The sequence below is a fragment of the Grus americana genome, chromosome 24 (assembly GCF_028858705.1).
Source record: "Grus americana isolate bGruAme1 chromosome 24, bGruAme1.mat, whole genome shotgun sequence".
NCBI lineage: Eukaryota > Metazoa > Chordata > Aves > Gruiformes > Gruidae > Grus > Grus americana.
The window spans coordinates 4,904,017-4,928,035 of NC_072875.1; the positions used below are offsets into that span (position 1 = coordinate 4,904,017).

The window sequence follows — 24,019 nt, forward strand, 5'->3', positions numbered from 1 at the left end:
AAATAGTATTTTCCCCCCCTGCTGCTCTCCAGCACTTCGCGGCTGGGGAATAAGTTTGATGCCGATCGGAGAAAGCTGTAGGGGCTCGGGAAGAGGAGCGCTCCCGCCGGCAGCCCGCATGTGCGGGATATGCACTTTTAATTCGTTAAACTAATTACAGGCTAGAGAAGGGGGGGAGAGAAAAAGGGGGGGGGGGGGAGGGGGGAAAGCTAGCTCCAATCTGGAGCCTTTCCAGTTTTTGCAAAAAGAAAAAAAAAAAAAAAAGAAGAAGAAACACACACACCCCAGTATCTTAAAATAGAGAGCAGGGAGGGGAGAGGATCGGCGGGATCCTCCCAGCCCGGCGCAGGGTAACAATGGTGCTCGCCGGGGAGCAGCGGGCGCCCTGATTGACAGCCGGAGCGTCCTAAAAAGGACGTGGAGAGATGCTTATCGGAAGGTTTATATAGCGGGGGAGCCCGGCGCTGCTGAGCGCAGGGGGGAGCCGAGCCGAGCCGAGCCGAGCCCAGCCCAGCCGAGCCCAGCCGAGCCCAGCCGAGCCCAGCCGAGCCCAGCCGAGCCGGCAGCGCAGCAGCAGCAGCGGGGCAGCGCTCGGAGGCGCCGGGCGCTCATGCGCGGCCGCCCGCGGCTCTCGCAGCCCCGCGCAGCCCCGCAGCCCCGGGGCGGGCGGGCGGCCCCGCCATGCACTGTCAGCCGCAGCAGCGGCTCGCCGCGCCCGGCCGCGCCAAGGCAGGCAGGCGGCGCTACAAGACCTTCATGATCGACGAGATCCTCTCTAAGGAGACCTGCGATTACTTCGAGAAACTTTCCCTCTACTCCGTCTGCCCGTCCCTCCTGGTCCGGCCCAAGCCGCTGCACTCCTGCGCCGGTAAGACTGCTCCCCGCGGCGGGGGAAGCCGGGGGGGGCTCTCCCGAGGGAAACGGGAGCGAAGCAGCCCCCTGCCAGGGGCTCGGAGGATGCAGCGGGACGGGGAGTCGGGGCGCACGGGCACCGTTTGCAAGCCAAGCCTCTCTTACCTCGGCGGGGCCAACGAATTCCCGCATATCCCGCTCCTCCGAAGCGAAGGAGACTCCCCCAAACCCGCGTTTTCACTCCCCATCCCCAACGGAAGGGTTTGCATTTGCTTCTGTTTTCTCCAGGAAAGAGGGGAAAATGTCATTTATTAAATCTTCAGGGCTGCGTTGCTAATCTCGGCGTGCAGTGGTGGGATTCAGCCTTAATCTTCCTCGGGGTGTTCACAAATAAATAACCAATGCAAATGATAACGAGTTAACAGGAGCACATGTCCTCTAGTAGAAAGCGGCCTTGATCTTGTGCTCGTTGAAACCATTGGTGGGGTTTTTTTTCATTGCCATCTGTAGAAGTAGAAAGAAATTAATAGAAAATTTGAAAAAAGAGAAGAACTGCTATTAAGACACAATTTTTTCTACCCTAAGTTCTCTGTTCCTTTGAAACAAGTTAGCCTATCTCTAACAGATGATGTGAAAAAAATGGTGTTGATTTTGCCAACATAGACACTACATACAAATAAATACATACAAATGGCTCTCTGTCCTGGGCAGATACCACTGTTTTTAATGCAACAAAATGAGCGATTGGGTCTTGACCATGGGTGTTATTAAATTTCACAAACAGATTGGTCTAATGTGAGCTTTTAAAAATCTACCTTAAAAGTAAAAATATCATTCTTATAATAAATTTTTTTAAAAAGAAAAATATCTCTCTCTTTCTGGTGAAGTAGGCAGTTTTCCAGATTTATATTCTTCCCATAAGGCCACACTTCCAGTGGTGACACCTAATGTCTTAAGAGAATCAGATGAAACTGAAACTTAAAAAGACGTCCTTCCAGAAATCTTAACTATTGAAAAATATCTGTAAAGGACTAATTCCCAGAAAAATAATATGTATTTCAAGGTCATAAAATTCTCTTTTTCCTCTTTCCTGGGAATATTAGTTTTGTGTTTGTGTTAAGTTGTGTTTAAATATTCAAGACCTGGAGTTTGGCTTAGGTTTGGTGTTTTGTTTATAACGCTTAGGGGAATATAAATAAGAAGGCACTCTTCAGGTCTTAGTGGGGCTGTGCTATTATAAAACTCGCTGTCAGGTTACCTAAGAGTTTCATGAGTCGAGTAAACCCTTGGTCCAAGCATAAGTCTTCCTCCAACCTCAATATTTATTTTGTAAATACTAATAATTAAAGATACAGAAGCAATTAGGAGGCCGGATCAGAATTAAGACCCATGATGATCATCTTTTTCAAAGAGGTTATGTGAATACTGTGCTCCTCATTCAACATTTATTTCTTCCTATTGATTTGTGCGTGACGTTCCTTGCCTTCTCTAACTAATTGCTGACGTATTTTTATACAAGATCTGGTTGTTAATCAAGATATTGCTGACAAGGGAATTTTTCAGTGCTGATCACTCACTACTGCGTAGACAGTAAAATTCAGTACGAAATAGGCATGAATGTCCCAAATGGGTTCAGTGTATGGCAGCGTGCAGTTATGCGTAGAGGGCCCGATTCTGCACAGATCAGAGTCAGTGGCATGACTGCCACAGACCTCGGTCTGCCAGGAAGAGGAAAGAGATTTTGGTCTCCTCCTGTGCAAAAAGAGGAAGCAAGAGAAAAGAAAGAAGAAAGTTCCCTTTAGCACCCAAAAGGAATATTAACCTGAGTATTTACCAACATCCAGAAGCATGTACAGCTAACTCGGCATCAAAAAATATGGTTTGAATATCACCTTTAGGTTAAGGGATCCTTAGTGGTTTTGATGGGTGGGGCGTTTCCCAGCCGCTCTTTGGAGTCTCACCGCCCCCATGGGGAAAAAAAGAGAGACGTTATTTTACTATGTAGTTCTGTGTCAAGCATAGCAAACATTGCCTTTGCAAGACTAATATATATTCATTAAAATCATTAATAATCGTCAAATGATTCAGCAGTGGATTCTGAGTGATGCTAGCATGACTCTTGTGGTTACCGTTCAATTAAAGCCTTACCTCTTTTTGTGCCTGGGATCTTTAATGAATTTGCCCTCGAGATTGTGTTTCTAGCCCAAGCTCTGGCCTGTCCCTGTGTCAGGGTGGATTGTGGATATCTGCTTCTCATGGAATAAGCTGTATGGAGTTGCAGTTCTTGAAGTGAAGTATGGAGAGAGATTTGCTTGCAGGATTAAAACCATAAAAGAAACTGCTGCAAAAGTCCACGCTTCCAAATTGTAAGCCTTCTAAGGTTTATAGGTACAATTAAACTCCTGTATGTATTAAGTGATGGGAATTTTTTTATTATAAAAGAGAGGAAATTCTGTCATTGTATAAGAAATGGACAATACCTCAAAAGGTAACTAAATGTGAAAGAATTTGAAAAACACCCAACACAAATCTGTTTGGAAAAACAAAACAACCCAACAAATCAAAACCAAAAAAACCAAACCCACTTAGGGACTGAAGACTGCAGAAATACAGCGGCATGGCATTTAACTTACTCCCTGTGTTTCCTTTGTCTCCCGAGTTAATCAGGAAGGGAGTGAGCACTTAGTCTCTCTGCGGTCTGAAAGAAATTAATCTTCATCTAAATCACAGAAATTTACCTTGCCAGTATAGTCATAGCTGGGACTCGGCAGTGTTTGAAATAGTAATGAGTGATTAGTTACTTCAGCTGAACTTCTCAGCAGCAGCAGCGGCTTTTTCTCGAGTCAGGAGTCAAATTTTGTAGGCGTTTTCATGGGCTACAGAGTTAATAGTTCTTTCATCTTGGGTGAAGTCAGAGAAGTCTGATATGCCTTCATAATTTATTTGGAGCTGAAAGATGTAAGATGTTTCAGTTGTGCAGCGTGTGTCTAACAACGTCCTTTGTTAAGTGAAGAGAAAAAAACATTGGTAACCAAATGGAAAATATTTTTTATTTTGGCTGTGATCAAACACTGAATATTTAAGCATGTGCAGCTGAATTGGGACAAAACAAAATTGTTAAGTAGAGGGGGATGGAGGGTGGAAGGAGCGTTGGGGACTTTTCCCTGTGCATGGTGAGGTCGAAGACTGACGTTTTAGTTGTGAGGAGCGTTCAGGAGGTGTAAGGCAAAGCTCACTGGTCTCACTGGGGAGATTCCCATTGCAAAGAGCTTGGAATGAGCCCCAGCCACAATTTTTCTTTGGAAAGAAAAATGCAATTCCCTGCGAAAAGGATCCATCATTAGCTTAAAATTTGGTGCATGAATGGTGAAAACTGTGGCGTTTATTGAGCCAAATAAACAAGGCTGTACTCCTACTGAATCTGTAACAAAATGTCCAGGTTCAGCACCAATATGATAACAAAAAAAAAAAGTATTTAAACAGAACTATTTTCAGATGGTGATTAATAATACCTCTTTGATTTATGACTTTTTGGATTGTGATGACTTAGTGAAAACATTATTTAATTTGTTTCATGATATTTATATTTTTATTGGCTTTTCATATTCTGTCATATCTAATTAATTTGTATAAGTAATGATTACAGTGTTAATGTATACTGTGCTTGGTTTGTTATAGTCATTTCTGAAGGTTGCTTTTTGACTAAGCAGAGGAATCACTTCTCAAATTGTCTTCATATAATTTTTCCATTTAAAAATATTTGTGCGTGAGCCTGCATCTATTCTGGTTTGTTTCCCAGTTTTTTTAAAATCTTGGTTTAGCAATACATTCAAAATCCGAATGCCATATTTGTAGTTACGGGCCTGCTAAAGAATCAAAGGATGTTGGCAGTGTATGATGTTATGAAGTCAAACTGGAAATGTTTCATATTCATCAGAATAACTAAAATAGCTTGAAAAATAAACAGCAGGATGATCATGGCTGGGTGTGGGGAGGAGGTTGTGTGCTATCCCTGGTGATAGTGGAATTCAGGACATTGGGTGTTGATAATGGACATTATTGGTCTTGCGGGTCCTTTTTAAATCAGCCATCTTAATTTAATTGGGATAGTTTAAAAAGAATCGCATTGTTTCTGTCAAGAGAGAGCTTTTTATGAGTTTTCAATTTATTTTAGCAAAGTTGGTAGTGCAAAAGATTTGTTCTCTCTGCTGTGTATTCATTTCTACCTAGACCTGTTCTGGAGCTCAGCAAAATACCTCAAATTTGAAATTATCTTGGTGATTTATAACTTAAATTCCAATGAGCATCAGTGTAATTAATTTCCATTCTACGCCAAGGTTTTTTACTGGTACATATCTCAGGTAGGACTGCGCTGCTTTCTCTTTTATCTGCTACAGTAGCTGTACAAGAACAATGCCTTGCATTTAAAAGTGCCACAACTTCTCCAAGTGAACAGAACTTTAATTTTCTCAGCTTGTTTATATCTTATTGAAAGTTTGCTACTCTGCTTGCTAGTCTGTGGAACAAGTTGCCTTTAAAGAGCACTAATAATTATGGCTTGCTTCCTTGAAATTATTATTATTTTGAAGTTTGGGGTTTTTTTGTTTGGTTTTTTTTTGAGGATGAGACCTTGTTCAGTATTTGTGCAATTGGGATTTTAATCTAGGCCTGTATCTAGTATAGAATTGTTCAAAATTTGAATTCTTTTCCTTGGCTGTCTTCTGTTGGTTTAAGGTGAAATTGGGAATGGCTTATCCCAAAGGTTGGGGGTTTTTTTAGCTGCCGTTTTCCTGGTATATTTGGTATTTTTGCTAATAAAGCAATACCTGCCACCACTGGGGCCTGTGGGGAATCCTTGCTTGTGCAATAAAGTGTGAGCTTTGATACTCTCGGTCCTCAGTCAGTCCTGTCAGCCTTTTTAAGAAACCGTGGTGAGAAAGTAGATTTATTGCGTCTTAAAACAGCTCAGTTTTTATGTGTGACCTCAGAACAAGATTCCTTCTGATTCTGTTCAGAAAGGCCTTGATATGGGCAAGGTTTGCATTTGCTCTGGGACATTATTTAAAATTGGGATGGAAACCATTTCTTTTGCTCAAATACTTGCTGAACCTTCTTCCTTTAAACTGAACGGATACTGTTACGGAGCTCCTGGGGGAAAGCAGGGCACTGTGGGAAAGGAAAAGGGAATCCATGCAGCTTATGTCCCAGCGTGGGGAAAGATGAGATGCCATCCATTCAAAGCGTGTTATCTGAAACATAACAGCTGGATTAATCCCGTTAAATAAAGCTAATACAAAATTGCGGGTATACCTTCTACCAGGCTAACTCGAACCCGAGTGTGCCCAGGCTCCCGTCAGCCCTCCATCTTCAACTGGGCTTGAACTGCCATCCCCAGTACGGTGCAGGTGTAAGGGTTTGCTGTGGCATCCCAGTCATTATTGCAACAGTTTTGGTCTTGTGGGGTGTGAGGTGGGTGCTCGGGAGCCCTAGATGTCTTTTGTGTGTGCCTGCGAGGGCAGGAGCTGGGGCTCCATAACTCACGGGGTCCATTAAAGACCTGTGTCTCAAAATGTATTTGTTGAGGGAAGCAGGCCAAAATGAATATGCTTGTTTATACGGCAGCAGTGTGTGATAGGTGCCAGCTTAAATTGCAAAGCTCTAAGAGTCTCTGTGTGGAAATCTACATTGCTGCAATACTGTTTGGGATTTTTTCTGATTATTTGTGCAAACATACGAAGGAAAAAAAATCTTTTGCAAACTGCCAGCATTTATTGGATTTAGCTTACGAAGATGAGTATAATTCTATAGTTTAATAGCAAAAAGTAAAGGCAAAATGAGAAAGGAAACCTATTAATCTTGAAGAATACAGTGTGTTGCTTCTGTAGGTGTCTCTAATCCAGTATTAGGGAAGCTATCAAGTATTCATAACAAATGTAAGATACTTCAGAGATGACATTACTGCATACAGATCCTAGAAGATGCAGTCACGTTTACGCTGACGTCTCGGAGCGCTCCTCTGAAAACCTAGAAAAGTCAGAATTTGCTGTTGGAACTGTCTCCCTTCTCCCGTAGTGTGATTTATTCAGCTGCAACCTGAGGAAAGTCTGAGTTTTCTTAAATCTCGGCCAAATAACTCCCCATTCATTTCAGCCCTACAAGAAAAAAGTCTTTCTGTAGCAATCACGCTGAAGACCAGCTGAGGTAAACTGAACAAACGTTATAGACTTTGAAAATGGATTCATCTATATCTGCTAAATTGAGCACAACATTTAAATTTAAAGAGCTTGGCATTTTTCAGGATGTCCGCCTTGTATTTTACATGTTTTGATGTCTTTAGTAGAAAACATAGTTCAAAAATGCCAAAAAGTGGCCTATGAGGGATGATAATAATGGGCTGGCTAATAATAACTATATGCTCGGAGAAGAGGCTGTCAATTTTCTCTGTCAGATTATATGCAATATTAGAGGTGGTATTTCAGAAACGAAGGCAGATCAGAGCCTGAATTTGAAAACAGGTCTCAGACTGAGCAGGGAAATCTGGCTCTAAAGAAGTTTCAATGCTAGATATTTAAAAAAAAATTGGAGTCAAGACTGAGTTTTGCTGTCTGTATCTCAGTAGAGTTAATAGTGAATAAAACAAATTAATGAAAGGCAAAACTACATGGAACAAAATAGAAAATCACACCCCAGTGATTGCAATAAAAGCTACTGTGGAACGTAATCAGCATTGTGGTTAAGCATGAATAAGCATTGCGGAGGAATGCTATAATAGGAGGTATTAATGAATGTGGGATTCCAGTGGGAAAATTGACACCTACACCTTATTTTCTAAAGCCTCGCGGCTTGCACCGAAGCGCAGTTTAAATCCATCTACACACTGGTTTAGGCTTAAATGCCGTAGATTTGTAAAGAGCCTGCTGACTTCAATTTGGACACTGCTCACGGAGACTGACTGCGCAATACAGACCTTGCGCCGCAGCTCTCAAGTTGTTGTGATTATTATTTTTATGACTGTCATTCAACGCGCTGCTACAAAATGCAGGAAAAGATAGACTTGTCTAGTAGAATAAACGTCCCCCCAGCATTGCTGCCTTTAGTACCAGCTGGGTACGAGCAAGGGCAAGAATCTTCCCCGGGGAAGTCGGGGAAACAGAAGTGAGACTGTTTTGAGCCAACAAGTTGTGTGAAGCCCCCAGTCAACTTGCTAGGCCACAGGGAGTGGAGCAGAGCGGTAGCTAATGAGACTTTTTGGGTTTTCTTCTTCTGTTCACTTGTGTTGAGCATTACGTTTATTTTCCAGTGAAAGAGTATGGTGAAGCACAGTTTGCTGGATCATAATCTTGGCGGTGTGTTGATCCACCTTCAGAAAGGATTTCATGCTGATAGGAGGGTTGTAAGCAGGTTTGGATGATTGAAAGAAATCTCTGCCTTCATGACTTTAAGTGGTTTCCGTGCCCTCAGCGCAAGCCGGTGAGGAAGGAAGATTTGCATGCAACTGTGCACGATAGATGGCACAGCTGATCATCTGGAATTGATCTTCACATCAGGAACCAATCTCTGTAGATGACTTGTTCAATACACTCGCTAGAATGCCACTGCTGGCATTTACTGGGTTAGAGAGAGGTTCTGCTCTTGCTCACTGTTGCTCAGATGATCTTGATTTCTTGATTCTGATGATCTATTTTTTGTGCTCGTTCCCTTGATAACCTGTCCAGTTAGAGGTGTCTGTGCAGCCCTGCTTGAGGAACTGGAACCTTGGGCTTTGCGTTATAGACAGTGTACAAAATTTCATCGCATCAAAGCAAAAATACTAGGAGTAGTCAGAAAAATGGATGATTCGGTTTCTTGGTAGATAGAAGAAATAGTAATCAATTGTTCTTTTCAGTTCAGAGTGCAGCAAAATGTTTTTGATTTACTTTGGCAGTTAAAAGTTTAAAAAGTGTGGGGGTGGGAGGGAATCAGATCAGGGAAAATGGTTGAATAAAATATTGAAAACATATCTTCTAAAGGCTGAAACGAAACTGTCGAACACTTTCCTTTTTTATATGAGACATTTGGCAAGGCAATGAAGTTACTTTCTGTATTGCAAAATTTTCTTTTTTTCTTTTTTTTTTTTTGATGAAAGGAAGTTACAACCGACCATTTTCAGTCAGTTCTATTTAAGAATTGCTCCAGCTGGACTGCAGAAGCCAGAACACTTCAACAAGAGTTTGATTTGCTAGGAGATAATAATTCCTTGGAAAGTTTAAGACCTGGTTTGTGATCTCAGCTGTATTTGTGTAAGTCAAGACAAAGTCCGTAGCAGAACAGGATCACAAGAACAAGCCAACGCGAGCTGAGCAGTAGATATCCTGTGTACGCTTTTACTCAGCTTTTACGCAGTGTTGCACTGCTCAGATGAGACACACCAAGTTATTCCTCCCGCTGATGGACACGACAGTGTCCACTCACACCGATTTATACAGGAAAGTGTCCCTTGTTTGTGTTGCTCATGTTTCTTGCTCTGCTTGGAAGAGTTTCTGTGCCATAGTGTATCTGATCGCTCCCACTATGGATTGCAGGGGTGAGACAAATGCGAGAGTTTCAGAGTAGGCTTAGTGGCAATAAATCGTGAGGTCATGTTAATATTACCATCCAGGGAAATGTTGCAGATGGATTTTCCCCCCCCAGCCCCTGGGTTATCTATTATTTCTTGTGTTCCTAGTACTCTGGGAGAATCTAGCTGAGGGGCTTCTAGCCCTTTTTGAGTGATGTGGAAGTCCCAAAGCTACATTTTAATGACATCTTTAAAAATGTATAGAGATTTGGTGTTAGACTGGCTAATGCAGTAAATACTTAATATTTTCCATCTTCCTCTCATGTAACTCTTCATTTTGACTGATTCTTGGCATCTTCTCCCTCATTGCTCTTGGCCAGAACACAGCTCGGAAGAACACCAAGTTACTAGTTGCCGATATCTCGGACAGGTGTTTTGGATACCTGTCAGAAGGGTGAAGAACAGCCTTTCCCAAAATAATGCTCCATCTTCCCGAATATGGACCCCTTTGCTGGTATTCAGATCTCTTGCACCTGCAGTTAACACATCCCAGTGTTGCAAATGAAGTTGTGTACTTGCCACTTCTCACGTTGTCCTCTGAACGTCTCCAGGCCCCCGGAAGGGACAAATCCAGCAGGGTCTGGGTTATGCTGGTAGAACACGTGCCATGAGGATGCTAAAGGTTTGATTCTGCTCTTAGCTACCTAATGAGAATTCTTGAGGGTGCTAGTGTTCTTGGGGTCAACATCAGTTAGATGTCTGTGTAAATCTCCCTCTCCCTGAAGTGTGCCACATGGAAAAGCAGTCCAGCCTCTCTTAATTTAAAAAATAATTAATTAATTTCCTTTTCTTTGACTGATAGGTACTGATACCTCTTCATAGTTGGTGCTTTTGTAAATAAACATATATAGCGCAGTAAGAAGAAATGACTTTCAGTAAAAACAAGATATTTTTTACAAGAATATCCTGGCATATATGATGAGTTGGAAAATATAGTCTTTTCCTTGCACAAGATTTTTATAAAACTATGGTTTTGGCAGTATTTATTTCTGGAATATTTGGTCTCTCTAAAACACAAAACCTGAAAGAAGGCCACACTTAATCAACAGCTCCTAGACAAAAATCTCTGCTTTGTTTTTTTCATTTTTCTGTAAAAAAAAAAAAAAATCACACTCACACTTTTTTTTGAAGGAAGGAGAAAAACAGTTTTCCAGAACTTCCTATATAATAAAAATAATATTCCCTTTGAAAATGTGATGACAGAAAATTTGCAAATATATATGCTCTTTTTTTTCTGTGAGATTCAGAGCAACAACCTTACAATGACCTTAAAATGTGTTTGGATGCGCGCATTCAGGTCTTATCTTGTAAATTCTTTAACGTGCCAGTGATTTTTATTCATGTAGTTAGTTGGCTGACTTCAACAGGACTACTCATGCAATTTGAACTGGAAGCTTTTGTATTTGCCCTGTGATTCAGATAACCTTGCTAATCATTTTGTGGATTTTCTTCAAAATAAGAGAGTTTTCAATGTAGTCGTCAAGTGATCTTTAAGCATTTGGCTCACCATTTGGCTTTGTGTATTTCTACTAATGATTATCTTACAAGTTACAGGGTAGTTAATGGCTAGTGTTCCTGATGATGCAAGTTCTTTTTTTTTTTTTTTTTTAACTGGGATTTCACCTTACAGAGGTTGGATTTCATCTGAATTAAATTTTAATAGCCGTCTTCAGAACCAATGTTGAAGCAAGAACAGGTCCCCGTAGCTTCAAGTGTGCAGGTACCTATTGCCACATCTAGTGTACAGCTGCCTACGTTTCTACGTTAAAAAACCAAAACACTGTTGTGTAAGCACAGAAGGGTTGAGGCCTTAATAAAAGCATCTCCTTTTCTTTTACAAGACAGAGAAACGTGTGTAATATGTTTGTGGTTACTTAAACAGGGTATTCTATGACAGATTAACCTGTCATCTTTGAAGCAAAATGAGAAGTGGTGGTACTTTCTTATGGATATGGAAAGTATCTCCTTGCGTGCCGTACGTATCACGTACGTGTAATTGCATAACATACGTCTCTAGGAAAGCTTAGTGCTTGGGCTTGCTTTTGTTCACGTGGCTTAAAGAGGAAAAATACGAAAAACCTCCCTGAAATAGAAGGTGAGTAATGTAATAATTGATAAAATATCATCAGGAAAATCTGAAGCAAATGGGGCTTTTTTTGGCCACAAAACATTTGTGTGAATTTGTGAATCCATTTGGCTTCACCCTTCTGTCTGTTTTGTTCAAAACCTCCTCTTGACAGCTTTGCTAACAGTTCATTTTGTTCCTGCGGTGACTAAATAGTGGAGGAGCTGGTATTTGAAGTTTTCTGTAACAGCAGAGGACAGTACTAGGCAGTTTGGATCTCTGCCGTCTGCTCTTCTGCTTTCCTTTAAGCAGCTTTGGTTTAAGTTGCTGGATAGTAGTGAAATTCTTCACTGAGGGACAGCAAGCCATGCCAGAAGTTGGAAGGGTTGGTTTCACCTTGTTGCAATAAATTACAGAGCAATCATAAATGATGGGAAGGAGTTTGATGAAGTGGGTGAGGAACAATTGATGGATTATTTTAGTTAAAATTACTTAGAGCCCAATCCAACTCCCACTGAAGTCAATTAAATTGTAGTTGGATCCGGGCCAAAATGAGTCAAATTCAATTATGCCTTAACTGTAAACATTTAAGAGCACATTATTATAAGGTAGTTTAGTACTTAAATGACACTAAAACAAAAGCATTTACGAAATCCCAGACTGATAGTATTTTATTTGTACAGCTCCAAGGAAACCATTTTTCTCGCGGCTGAGAGACAGAGACCCCTTAGACCGGTGCCTAACCCCTAAAGCACCTTTTGTCATGAAGAGATGTCACAGAAATCGATACTGTAGATGTATTTCTGTCCATCAGAGACTAGCCATCGCATGAGAAGCGACAGCAAAGATGACTGAAAAGAGATTGTAGAAATCCTGGTGTTGTTTCATCTAATTGTCAGGATTTAGAGAGCTTACTTGTCTAAGTATCAGCTCATAAACTGCTGAAACTTTTGCATGAGCTAATCGTAAAACTGTAATGGTTCTGGATATTCATCTTTGTCTCAACTGAACACAGTACAGCATCCAAAATATTTTTTAAAAAGAAATAACCTACATGATAAAAAGATGGCTTTATAAATATGTTCAAGTTTAAGAGCATATGGTGGTGTTTTCAGAAAATCGGGGAGGTTAGCTTTTAAATTGTGATTCACAAGCTTGCTGTAAGACAATTTATGTATTTTATTTTATTTTTTTTTAATAAAGTCAGGATTGATTCCTGTCATTATGTCCTCAGGATTTCACCTCACCATCCCTTTTGCAACAGAGCAAAGGCATCTCCTGCTGTTCGGAGCAGCTCGAAGTTGGCAGGTGTAGGGTTTCCAGGCTTTTGTCTGACAGGGAAGGCTGTCTTGGGAAGTTTTAGCACCGCATCCAAAGTGCCATCCCTAAAGATCTATCAAAAGCTTGGGACACGGGGAGCTGTGCACTCAACAGGGAATAGCTGTTAACCAGGGTCACTCCTGTCTCTGCGAGTGAACTAAATCCATCCTCACGGACAGATGATCTCCCAGTCGATGCCAAGCGCTGAAAGGACTTCTGCAGGGTTTGAAATTGGTCTGTTCTGTGGTCTGTCTTTGTCAGCAGCTGTGTTTAAAATGAAAGATAGGGCCTGATCCTTGTTTTAACTAAGGGCGTGACATTGCTCTGGCTCTGTGAAATGTCTTTGTGGTGGATGGAGATGCTGGACATTAGCAGAGAAGTGAAAGAACAGAAAATGGGGCATGGCTGGAACTGAAAAAGATCGATTTGACTGCATGCACAGCTAGCACAGGAGTGTTGGAGCGTTTTCAGAGCTGTTTAGCTGACTAAATGCATTTCTTTTTCAGTCTGGCAAGCTCAGTTTGGCAAATTATTTCCTTTTCTTTTGTGCTGTCACAGTTTTCATGATTGTTGTGCCTTTTTTTAATATCCTTTTCTGTTTTCCATGTGTTTCTATTAATAGCCGGATCAATTAATAGCTTTCACTAACACTTTCTAAAGAGCTTGCAACTATGAAATAGAAATTTCTGCCCTTCAGAGAAGGGTAAAACCGATACCCATCCAGCAATGTTACCCAGGAAAAAGGGATACAACCATGATAAACTTTGATTATAGGACTTCTGTGGCACAGAAATACTGCTTGTTTTCTTCCCCATCAGTAAACGACGACGCTGCCATGAAAGCAATGCAGACAACTTGATAGCTGTAGTTGACAATCTGTGGCTTTAATATGTTTGAAAAAACTGCTTTCTCCAATCCATGCCTTCTTTCTCCTTAAAATCAGTTGACGGCTATTTAAAAACTGAGCATTACTATTATCTGTTCACAGATATTGACTGCTTAGTACAGCCTAGGCATCATTTGTTTGACTCATATTAACTCACCAGTGATCTTAACTTTGGTATTACCTTTCAAAAAACAAAAACAACGATAATGTTTTTACCTGCTGGTTGTAGTTCTCTATCTCTTAGTATATGCCTCCAAAATAAAAATGGTACTTTCCTGTAGTAAATTACAGGATAGAAAATCCTTTCGGACAGTGAAGGATACTGAAAACACTTTCTTTCATCACGGTGCCTTGACGGCAACTTCAGTTGAAGAAAAATATTTCCTTTAGGGGAAATATCTCAGGAAAACTCCCAATATATCTTAAGCAGCAGAGTTGGTGCTGAATTTCTGAGTACCTCTGCAATGATTTGAACTTCTTGCTGAGGATTTGCCAGGACATAGCCCACCTTACCCTGAAACCAGTCATGCCCGCAAGGTATTCACTAAGTATTTCTTACGTATGCAGAAAGTTATAATGGAATAGCTGCTATTGCTGCTTTGTTAATTCATTCAAACTTAAGTGTTCATTCGCAGTACCTGGTGCGTAGCTTTAGTGTGGCTTAAAATGTAGTGGACTCTTTTAATTTGTCTTCTCAAAATATTTGTTTTCCCCAAAGCCAATCATGGGTCATTTGTCTCCAGTAATTGATACCAACATTGGAAATGTTTGTCCAGTTGATGACAAAGTTAATTTAAGTGTTTGAACAGTTATTGCCTCTGCTCAAACTGGGGCCAGTTTGCACATTGTGAGAAAATTCAAATATATACCTCATCTGATTTCTCTCCACAAGAATTTTCTTTATTCAGATGTCTCACTTTTTACAACAATCAGTAAATAGTGAGGCTTATGTATTTTAACCTACAATTTAACATTTTGCTTGCTGCAGATTATGTCCAAATATTGCTTTTCTCAGTACCTCTTGATTTTATTTTTTTTTTCCCCATCCCCACTTCTTCTTTACTCCTTGAAGTCAATAGCAGTTTTGGGTGTGTAGGAAAAGAAAAGGAATTGCATCAGACTGCAAATACATGAACATTTTGTGCTGAGCATTAATTTAGCTGGCAGCTTGGGACATGCCGCTGTAGAAACAGGGATAACTGAATGGAGTTAGGGATTTTGCAGAGCCCATGGAATAGCAGAGAACTTTGCAGTGGGCACTCAGTGCTTTGGCCATCTCACTTGACTTCGTCCTTGACTCCCTCTACGATGTGGAGCCAGTTACATGCTCGCTGCATGCCTCATCGTTCCCCTTAGTTCAAGGACAACGGCAGTCTGTTACACGCTTGTGCAAAGTACTGTAAAATCCTTTGCTAAGAAATGCAAGAGAAGCCCAAAGTAATATGGTCAGCGAGGATTGTGTATGTTTAACTGTACTCTGTGTGAGGATTAGTTAAGTACAAATAAAACCCAAATTTTTTTTCCCACCAGAGCAAAGTCTGCAAGAGGAAAGAAACTTCCCCACAAATCACGTTAAGATAGGTGTTAAGACAAAGCTGCGTTTACTATGTTGTAGGGGTCTCAATTCATACCTTAGCAATTTTTATCCATCCTTTGACCCTTTATTGGACTTTTTTTCATTCTGTCCATGTCCTGCTGGGTTTTTTGATTTGCTCTTTCACTGTCTTCCTTCCTTTTTCTCTCTTTGAGCTCTTTCTTGCTGTCTCCCCTCAGCACAAGCTATGTCTGAAAATGTTTGAGTTCAAGTTGAACTTTCGAACCCATGACGTCAAGGTGGTTTGGAATTAGGCAAAACCAGTTTGCCCATCCCTCGTTGTAAAAGGGTTAATCCTCTAAACTATTGAGAGGTAAGGGCAGGGAATTATGAAAGGAGCCCCTGTTTTATAAGCATTTGTATTGCCAGTGCTTGAATACCTGTAATAAGTAGGTTGCTTCTGTGATTAACTGCATTTTACATGCTGACGATGGATGATGTGTCTTATTGTAGAAGCCATTGATTTTTATTTGGTCTCCTCACCCAAGCAGTACTGGAAATGAGATGTTAACGTTTTGGTGGGAGTATGTTTTATTTCCAACAGGCTAGTGAAAGGTGACCCACAAAGAGGAGGAAATAATTAAAATTATGCGGGGTTTTTTTCCTCTTTGTAATGTGTGCAAAGACAATTCACATGGATTTTTGTTTTAATACAGGATTTTTCTTTTTCTTTAGAGATACTTATTTTGCTCCCTCCAAGTTGGAAAGGAGGAGGAATGTGTTGTCAGTCTGCAACTTTATTAATTTGGAAGGGGTAAACTATTCAAATGCCTTAAACTCAGTCTTTGGTTTAATAATTCATTTTTATTAAAGGACTAAAATAATTTGAAATCTTCAGTTATTTTGAGCCAATTCTTGTATCTCATTATAAGTTTCTAATTTTGCTTTAGTTTCAGTTGCACTTTTCCCCCCCAATATGTCATTTTGTATATGTAAAGGAGGTGGTGGTGGAGTATTTGTGGTGGTCTGAATACACAGGGTAGGTGGAGAAGAGATCTTTTTATTAAACCAACTACGTATCTGTATGCATTCATCTAACTTCAAGATTTGCATTTCTATAGAATGATGTAATGAAGGAGGAAAAATACTTAAAGCGCTCTTGAATTAATTGGAGAAAATCTATTTCAAGACAGTGAAATTGGTTGCAGTGTCCAAGCAAGTCTTTCTAAGGCTCTACATAAACTGAAAGACCTTGGATCTGGCTTCCCAGCAGATCCTCTGGGATGGAAACAGAGACAGCTGTAGGCATGGCATCGATGCTTCAAGAGAGAGAAAAAGATGAGTAGGATTTAATATTTTTTTTTAGGTTAGAATTTAAGCATTTTTTCATATACGATTCACCAAACATAAATTAAAGGCTCATTTACCTCTCGGAATTTAAATCCCTTGTAACTATTATGCCACTGCTGAGCAAAGCAAACCAATTCAACTTGATGGATTGGTACCGTTGGTTGCTTTTGATCAGATAGCAGTAAACACCAATAATTGTGTAAATTCTCTGGACAGAGTATCTAATAACGTTCCAGGTGGGATATGGCCCCCAGTTCAAAGCTTAATGAAAACACTTGGCAATGTAAAGAGTCTCTGCGGGGAGAGCATGGAAATACCAAATCTAAGATGTGTTTCATCCCAGCAGTGCCACATAAAGGAGTCTGGTCGTGATGGTGTTAGAGAAATATAAAAAATATTCCCTGCAGACTTATTTCTTTACATCACCATCATGTAAAAATTGGCAGCCATGTCTGATCTTTGGCAGAATATCTTTCTTGGTTTAGAAGAACTTTAAAAAAAAAAAAAAAAGATAATTTTGGTTTGAAAAACCATACGCTGCATACGTGCCTGTTATTGGAGGAGATCCTGTGGAAACATTGCCGGTTGCACAATAACAGGATACATGCATTGCTTCAATATTAACATATATATTAATGGCACCTGAAGGAATTTCGTAACTGTATGACACAAAAGAGAGTTCTCAATGCAGTGCTCATGCAATCTATTAATGGGAAATGTCTTCTGCAAGCTGTGACATAGTAACACCTCTGCCTCCCCTTGTGGCTTCCGTTTGAGTACTTTCCAGAGCATACAACAACTTTGTGTGGTAGGTATTATCATCCTCATTTTGCATGTGGGGAAAACAGAAGTCGAGCAAGATTCAGGGACTTGGCTGAGATTGTACATTAAGGCAGCGACAGGGTTGCAAACACTATGCCTGATGTCCTCTTTCCCTAAAATCTACATTTAAGTGAACAGAACTTTGTTCTTTCGGCCCTTGATGGGGCGGGTGAGAGTAGATAGTCAGTGGGAATGAGACAACATTCCCACCAGCCTGGAGTTGTTTCTAATGCTAGTGGGAACTGTATGCCCACACACGTGTGGAGGGAAGAAAGGGCTGCATTGGTTTTTTGCATATTGACTTTTGTGATTGGTATTTAAATGAGATTATCTAGTCAGAGATGTACCTATGGAACACGGCGATGCTGCATTCCTCAGTGATAGGTGCTATAGGAGAAACAGAGGTAAATAACGTGCTGATGAAAACCAGAGATGGGTGATAACCAAAGCATTGACTCAAACCCCTCCAAACCTTAGGGTGAGGGAGGGTCTCCCATCTGGATCCCTAAATCTGAGCATTTCTAGAGGCAGGTTTGTAGTTCTAGATTGGAGCTGTTGGAAACAGGTGTCCTTCTAACATTTCTGTCCATAATGGCATTGATTCACAATTAAAGCTAGCAGAATTTGAGCACTGCAGAAACCTAATTCATTCCCTTATCATTAATTAGGGCCTATCTCCACCCTAAGTCTAATCTGTATTTGTCTGGAGATGTGAAAACACCGTCTCCTTGGCTGACTTCCTGTCAGAACAGGAAAAAAAAAACCCAGCATGCTAATGTCTGACATGAGTGAGGGCTCATATTCTTTGGAGATCAGGACAGCTAGAGCTCACCAACTGGAATTTCTGGCTTATCCTTCTACCCGTGCTGCGGTATGGGCAACCTGGTATCTGAGAAAACCTTGTCATCGCTTTTCTGACATATAAGTTGTTGCATGCCTCCAAAGTGCTTTGCAACTCTAAGGTTGACATTTTTCTCATGGAACTACTTATGCTGGGTGCGTCCATTTTGAGACTGCCCATCCTTGAGACATTTTTTCAGCTTGCTTTTTGAGATTAGATGAATTTCAATAGGAGCGAAACTTGGTTTGTGCTTCAGCTGAATAAAACGAAACCACCACCCATCCTGAAATGGATGGGCTGGGTCTCAGCTACTATAAATCAGACTGGTTTTGGTGTTGGGGGCTATGCAAGCTTGTACAGGCTGAAGATCTGGTGCAGACACTACACCCTGGCGTAGGGTGGACGGAGTCGTTGTTGGAGTACCCTGTGTCCTTCACTGAGCAATTGGCTATTCTGCTTGTTGCTTACCTCCGTTTTCCTGCTACAGACCAGCCCCATAGATGCCTTGTCTGCTCTGCTTGTGTTTTCATCCGCTGGCTGTACTTGGCAGTGAAAATACGTGTGCAACCTGCAGTCTGACATGCTATTTCCATGATGTCTGTAGTAGTGGATGCAGCTTTCCTTGTCCTCACTCCTGGGCCACAGGGCAGGCTAACAAAGTGCAGATGTTGGAGTGGAGTATCAGTTTGCCTGGAGACTGGGGTGTAACTGATGCGAGCATCCCACCTCCCCGTGTCCATATTGAATAGTCTCAGCTACAGGTAGAGGCAGCGATGGAGCCGTATGACCGAGGGTTCTTGCAACATCTTCAGCTCGTGACTAACTTTATATAATGTAGACAGTCCTACTGAAGTCAAGGGCCCTGCTTTGGGAATGAAGTTGCCAGCGCTGATTTTTAGCAATGTTGTAGAATGGTTTGCAATGAATCTATAAACTGGAAATTCAGCATAATTTTTTTTTTTCCCTATCCAAAAAGTGAAATCTTAGCTGTCCTTGATTCTTTCCCATTTGGGTTAAGATTCAATCCATGGGGTGACATGGGTGTGCTGTTATTTGATGTGGAGGGAATAAAAATAGCCATGTCCTGGGCTGGTGGAAGCTATGACATAGTCTTTGTCAGCTTATTCAACCAAAAAAATCAGGTTTGGATGAAATCCTTCGCCCAATGTGCTCTAGACTCTGATAATAAGGCTTCAGCTTCCTGGAATAATACCATGATGTGCATTATGCTTAGCTTTATTCCCTGTACATGTCTCTCCTCCTTACCGTAGCCACAAAGGCTGGGTTAAGATTGCTGATCTAATTGGCAAACACAAAGGATAGACAGGCTGTGAACAAAACCTGCTCGTGTATCATTTGCATCCTTCTAAATTGCATTGTTTGTGCAGCTGTTCAGCCAAATCAACCACAGAGTTTATTTTTGTCCGTAGAGGAAACAGAGATGAGTTTTCTCTCTGTTAGGGCAGATGCAAGATCAAAGAATCATATATGCAGCTCAGAGGGACCAACCTCTCTGCTAAACATGTCCTGATGGGGGCAAGATTATCAATAGAGAGACCCTTGAGATGATAAGCCATGATTACAAGAGGCAGTGACTTTGCCAAGATGTGACAGGTCTCTTTCAGGTTAACGCTGGTACTTGCTGAAGTTCCCCTTTCATTTCAGCGTGGAGGAAAAGAGGAGGGTGTCTGTGTATTTTAAACACTGATCTACTATTCTCCCGAGAAGAAAAAAAGCATTTTCCAAAAGATCCATCAGGCAAAATTTACACAGTCTGGTGTTTAGAAACAATCAAACTCTCTTTCTTCCCATGTGTCACTCACCAGAGTGTTTTAGAGGCTCGGAGCAGGAAGAGGTAGTGATATTTATGGAAAGCCTTTTGCTGGAGCTCACACAAGGGTGGGCTTGAGAAACCTGAAGAGTGCTTTTGTGTGCATGGCTAGTCAGCTGTCCAAGGCTAGTGTTTGCTTATGGATGTTGTGATAATAATTAACAGAGGAGGAAGTGAAGGACTTATTGATTTATGCTTGCATGGCATTATGCGTTTGAACTTGGACAGAAACTGTGAAATCCTCAGAGAAGGCAGACTTATTTATCAAATGTGTAAGGATATAAAAATGGTCATAATGTGTCAGTCCAAAGTCCATATAGACTCATATCTTGGACAGTGGCCACTAAGAGATACCTAGGGAGCAATATAAAGAACAGAACGTGACTTATCCTTCCATTAAACTCTGCCCTCTCAGCTCTGGTGATCTGTTTCCAGATTGAAGTCCAAATCTTGCTCCTTGACCGTTGACACCATCTGGACAGAGGATTGGATTTGGCCTCCTACATTTCTCACTGCTGTCCCAAGATGTCTAGTCATCTGGCTGTCATCAGTAAAGACAGAAACTTGTTGCAACTTAAGCTTAGACACCCTGAGAGTTGTGTCGTCTCGGTGCAGTGTTGTTCCTCCACCCCCAATAGACAAGACCAGAGACTGTCTGTAAATCCATTCCTTCTAGCTATTTGATTCTGCAATCTTTTGGCTACTTTGCTTGCTAAATCTGGTTCCAACAAGTGATGAGCTCTAGAGTTGAGTCTTTTACGCTCAATAATGGAGGCAACACTTGGCTGAAGTATTTAACATGACTTAGTTCAAAAGAGCGAGTTTCAAATTGAAGTTGGCTTAATGGAACCAAAGTGTCCCTTGATACAGTTATGGTAAATGAGCTGGTGGCTTGTATCCCAGTAACTTTCCTGCACCGTCTGAGCACTGTCATTTATGGAGATGTGCTTGTGTTTATTTCTCTGGGACTAATGTGGCCTGGTCTTAAAACTCCCTCAGAGTCCAAACATTAAGGGCCTGGAATGGAGGTTCATGTCCAAACCCACCCTCCATTTGGAGCCCTTTCCAGTCGTGATGGCCTTGGGCCCATATATCCGAATAGGACTGATCTGCTTGGGTTCACCAAGTAGGATTTAAAGGGATCATCTGCTAAAGATAAGGAATCCCAGACAGAATCGCTTTTCTGTAACCTCACACAGAGAGCAGGCTCAGTTTGCCTGAAGAGTATGGATTTGAGTCAAGGGGGGGCTCCCTTCCAAAAGGCTGGTTGCTGTTTGAATACATGAAGCAGAATAATTCAAAATAGAGAAGTAACGCGTGTTCTTCTGATTCATTCTCCACTGATTAAGCCAGAGTGCTATTACTTTTGCTACAAAGGATTTCTTGAGTGCCAGCCAAATAGATTCTTTAAATGCTTCTTAAAAAAAAATAATAATCTTCTATATATAAATTTTCTTCTTCATTGAGGATCTGACAAGCTCCTGGCACACTCTGCTGTTTGACAGACAGCCTGGAAGAAAGGCCGCTGTGTGCAAGGAGAACAATCTATAGCACCCAGGTGGTGCTTGCTTATATCTTTCTGGCAATTGAGAAGAAACCCAGCAGCTAAGCATTGCTATCCTGTGATAACAGGAAACCATGGCAGAGTGACTAGCCCCAGGACAGCAGCACAACCAGGTCTTTGGACTCCAGGTTCAACGTGCATTCCTATCTCCTCCCCTGCCAGTACGGCCCTTCAACAAAGTCAGCTTGTTATGATGGGTATCGCCAACCCTGCCAGAAGAACCCTGGTGCCATCCTTCAGGGATCTGGCATCCCTGGAGACGTTGATGCTGTAGGTGAATTTTTGGATTGTGTTTATAAGATAGATAATCGCCCCACATCCAGTCCTGTGGCAGCAGGGAGTGAGACAAGTTCTTGTTCAGGGAGGCTCTCAGGCTCGTCATTTGTTCAAGGCCAATTACTTACTGTGTGTACGGTTTCTTAAACATGTGAAAAAGCACAATATAAATATCAAATGTCATTATTAAGTAAGGATTAATTATCTTTCTGGTTAGTTTTTGTGAAAGCCTCCGGCATGCATACCTCAGATGCATTCAAACTTATTAATTACTGTTATTATGTAGCAGTTATAATGAAACATTATGTTGATAAATTGCTAATGGGAACAGGCTTGAAACAGAAAACCTGGATCTCACAACTCTAAGCGCTGAGGAAATTTCACTTGTGGCTTTGACATTGGGCTAAACTTAACCACAGATCTAAGTGCCCCACAGCTTGGGGAACAGCAGCTGAAGCTTATGTCCACCTCCACTCACCCCTGGGTACCTGGACAGATAGTTGCATGATGAAAGATACTTTGAGGAAGAACACCTTTCAGCTGCAATATGTTATATTCATTATTCTAAAAGTTAACATTTGCAGGCATCAGGGATTTTGTTTGCAACTGACTTAGCTGAAAACCCACCCCCTCAAAAAAATGTGATTGAACATAAAAGTGACTGTTCTCTAATGTGCCTAGGGAAGGTAAAATAGGACTCCTGGGTGAGCTGTAATTTTCCCCCACCTGCGAAGCTGTTGTCAAAAATTACCACTTGATAAGTTGCCACTTTTTTTTCCCCACTTACGCTTGGCTTATCACAGAAGGTACAGACTCCTGAAGAACTGGCCTTCAGTTAGAATGCCCTAAAAAGGATCATTTTAGCTGCGCTAAAATTAGCTAGGTTCATTTTTTTCTTTTTTGTTTTCCTCCTGTGGACACATGCGTGTGACATCCTGGCTCCACTGAAGCTGATGGGTGTTTTGCCATGGACATCAGTTGGGTCTGGATTCTTCCACAACGGAGAGAAGCCCTTTGCTACCAAGCAGACTTTTTGCTGCGTAGCTGAGCTGCATTTATTTTTTTGCAAAATTTGTGGTCCTTGTCAGGCTAGTAGGATTCATTGAATTGAAGTGGAAATAGAATATGGTGTGAACTCTACCTGCAGCCTTTCATTGAGGAGCAGTTGAACTTTACTCCAAGGAACTGAATACTATTTTGGAGTACCACCAGTGTGTTTCTGTGCTCCTTAGATTTCTGGGTTGATTTTCAGGGTTGTCTGATCTGCTTTCCTGTAGCCTCTGTGACACTCATGATTCCCATGGAAACTTTGGCTCTGTGCATTTGGGCTGAGTCTTGGGACTATTTCTGGAAGCTTTCAAAATGTCCCACAAGTGCCTTTCAGCTCTGCTCATGTGCAGAGACTTCGGCTCTTGCTTGGCTAAAACTGGTTTCCACATGTAACCAAACAAAAAGAGAGCTAGTAGAAAAAGAAACAACAAAACCAAAGACAGACAAATCTTCCCTCCCAAAACAGTGCTAACTCTTAGTTAAGTGACCAAGCTCTTAGGTGCTGGGATGCTGGAGAAGAGGAATGGCAATAAAGAGCATTCTCAAGCATTCCCAGTTCCAGAATTCCTATTTAATATGCAATAGCCACAGAAAGTCTAATTATAGAGTTCAGATATGGCACGTTTAAAGGGTCTGAGGATCGCATGCAGGTTTTCCAGCTATTTCAATATTCAAAGAAGGGCAAGCTCTGCAGGGTTGTCTTACTGTAAGACTGGAAAGAATGAGAAGAGAATCAACATCTGAACTGGTTAATGCAAAGGATTCCTGACAAATTATCCGTCGCCACCTCTCTAGCCAAGCTTTGTTTTACAGGGTTGCTAAAAACATTTACATCCGTACTTAGGTACCACCTCTGGGCTTAAGGGTCAGTTGACTTGTGCAGGGGAAAGCTTCAGGAAGATTTTGTTGCTACGCCTGAACTCCTGGCCCATTAGGAGAGGATACAAGAGGGGTAGCTAGCTCTGAAAGACCATCTGTGTCAATGTGTTGCAAGAGCTGCTCCATGCAAATACACCGACTCATGTCTTGGAA

The 24,019-nt window shown here is 41.4% G+C and overlaps 1 protein-coding gene across 1 annotated transcript in view; it reads left to right on the forward strand.

The window, feature by feature from the left end:
- The first annotated feature begins 532 nt into the window (after window positions 1–532).
- Window positions 533–24,019, forward strand: part of BARX2 (BARX homeobox 2) — a 37,088-nt gene continuing 13,601 nt past the window's right edge. Inside the window, exon 1 of the mRNA XM_054803030.1 lies at window positions 533–868. Within this exon, the coding sequence (XP_054659005.1) occupies window positions 682–868 (187 nt within the window). The 5' untranslated portion in view covers window positions 533–681. The remainder of the gene's footprint in view (window positions 869–24,019) is intronic.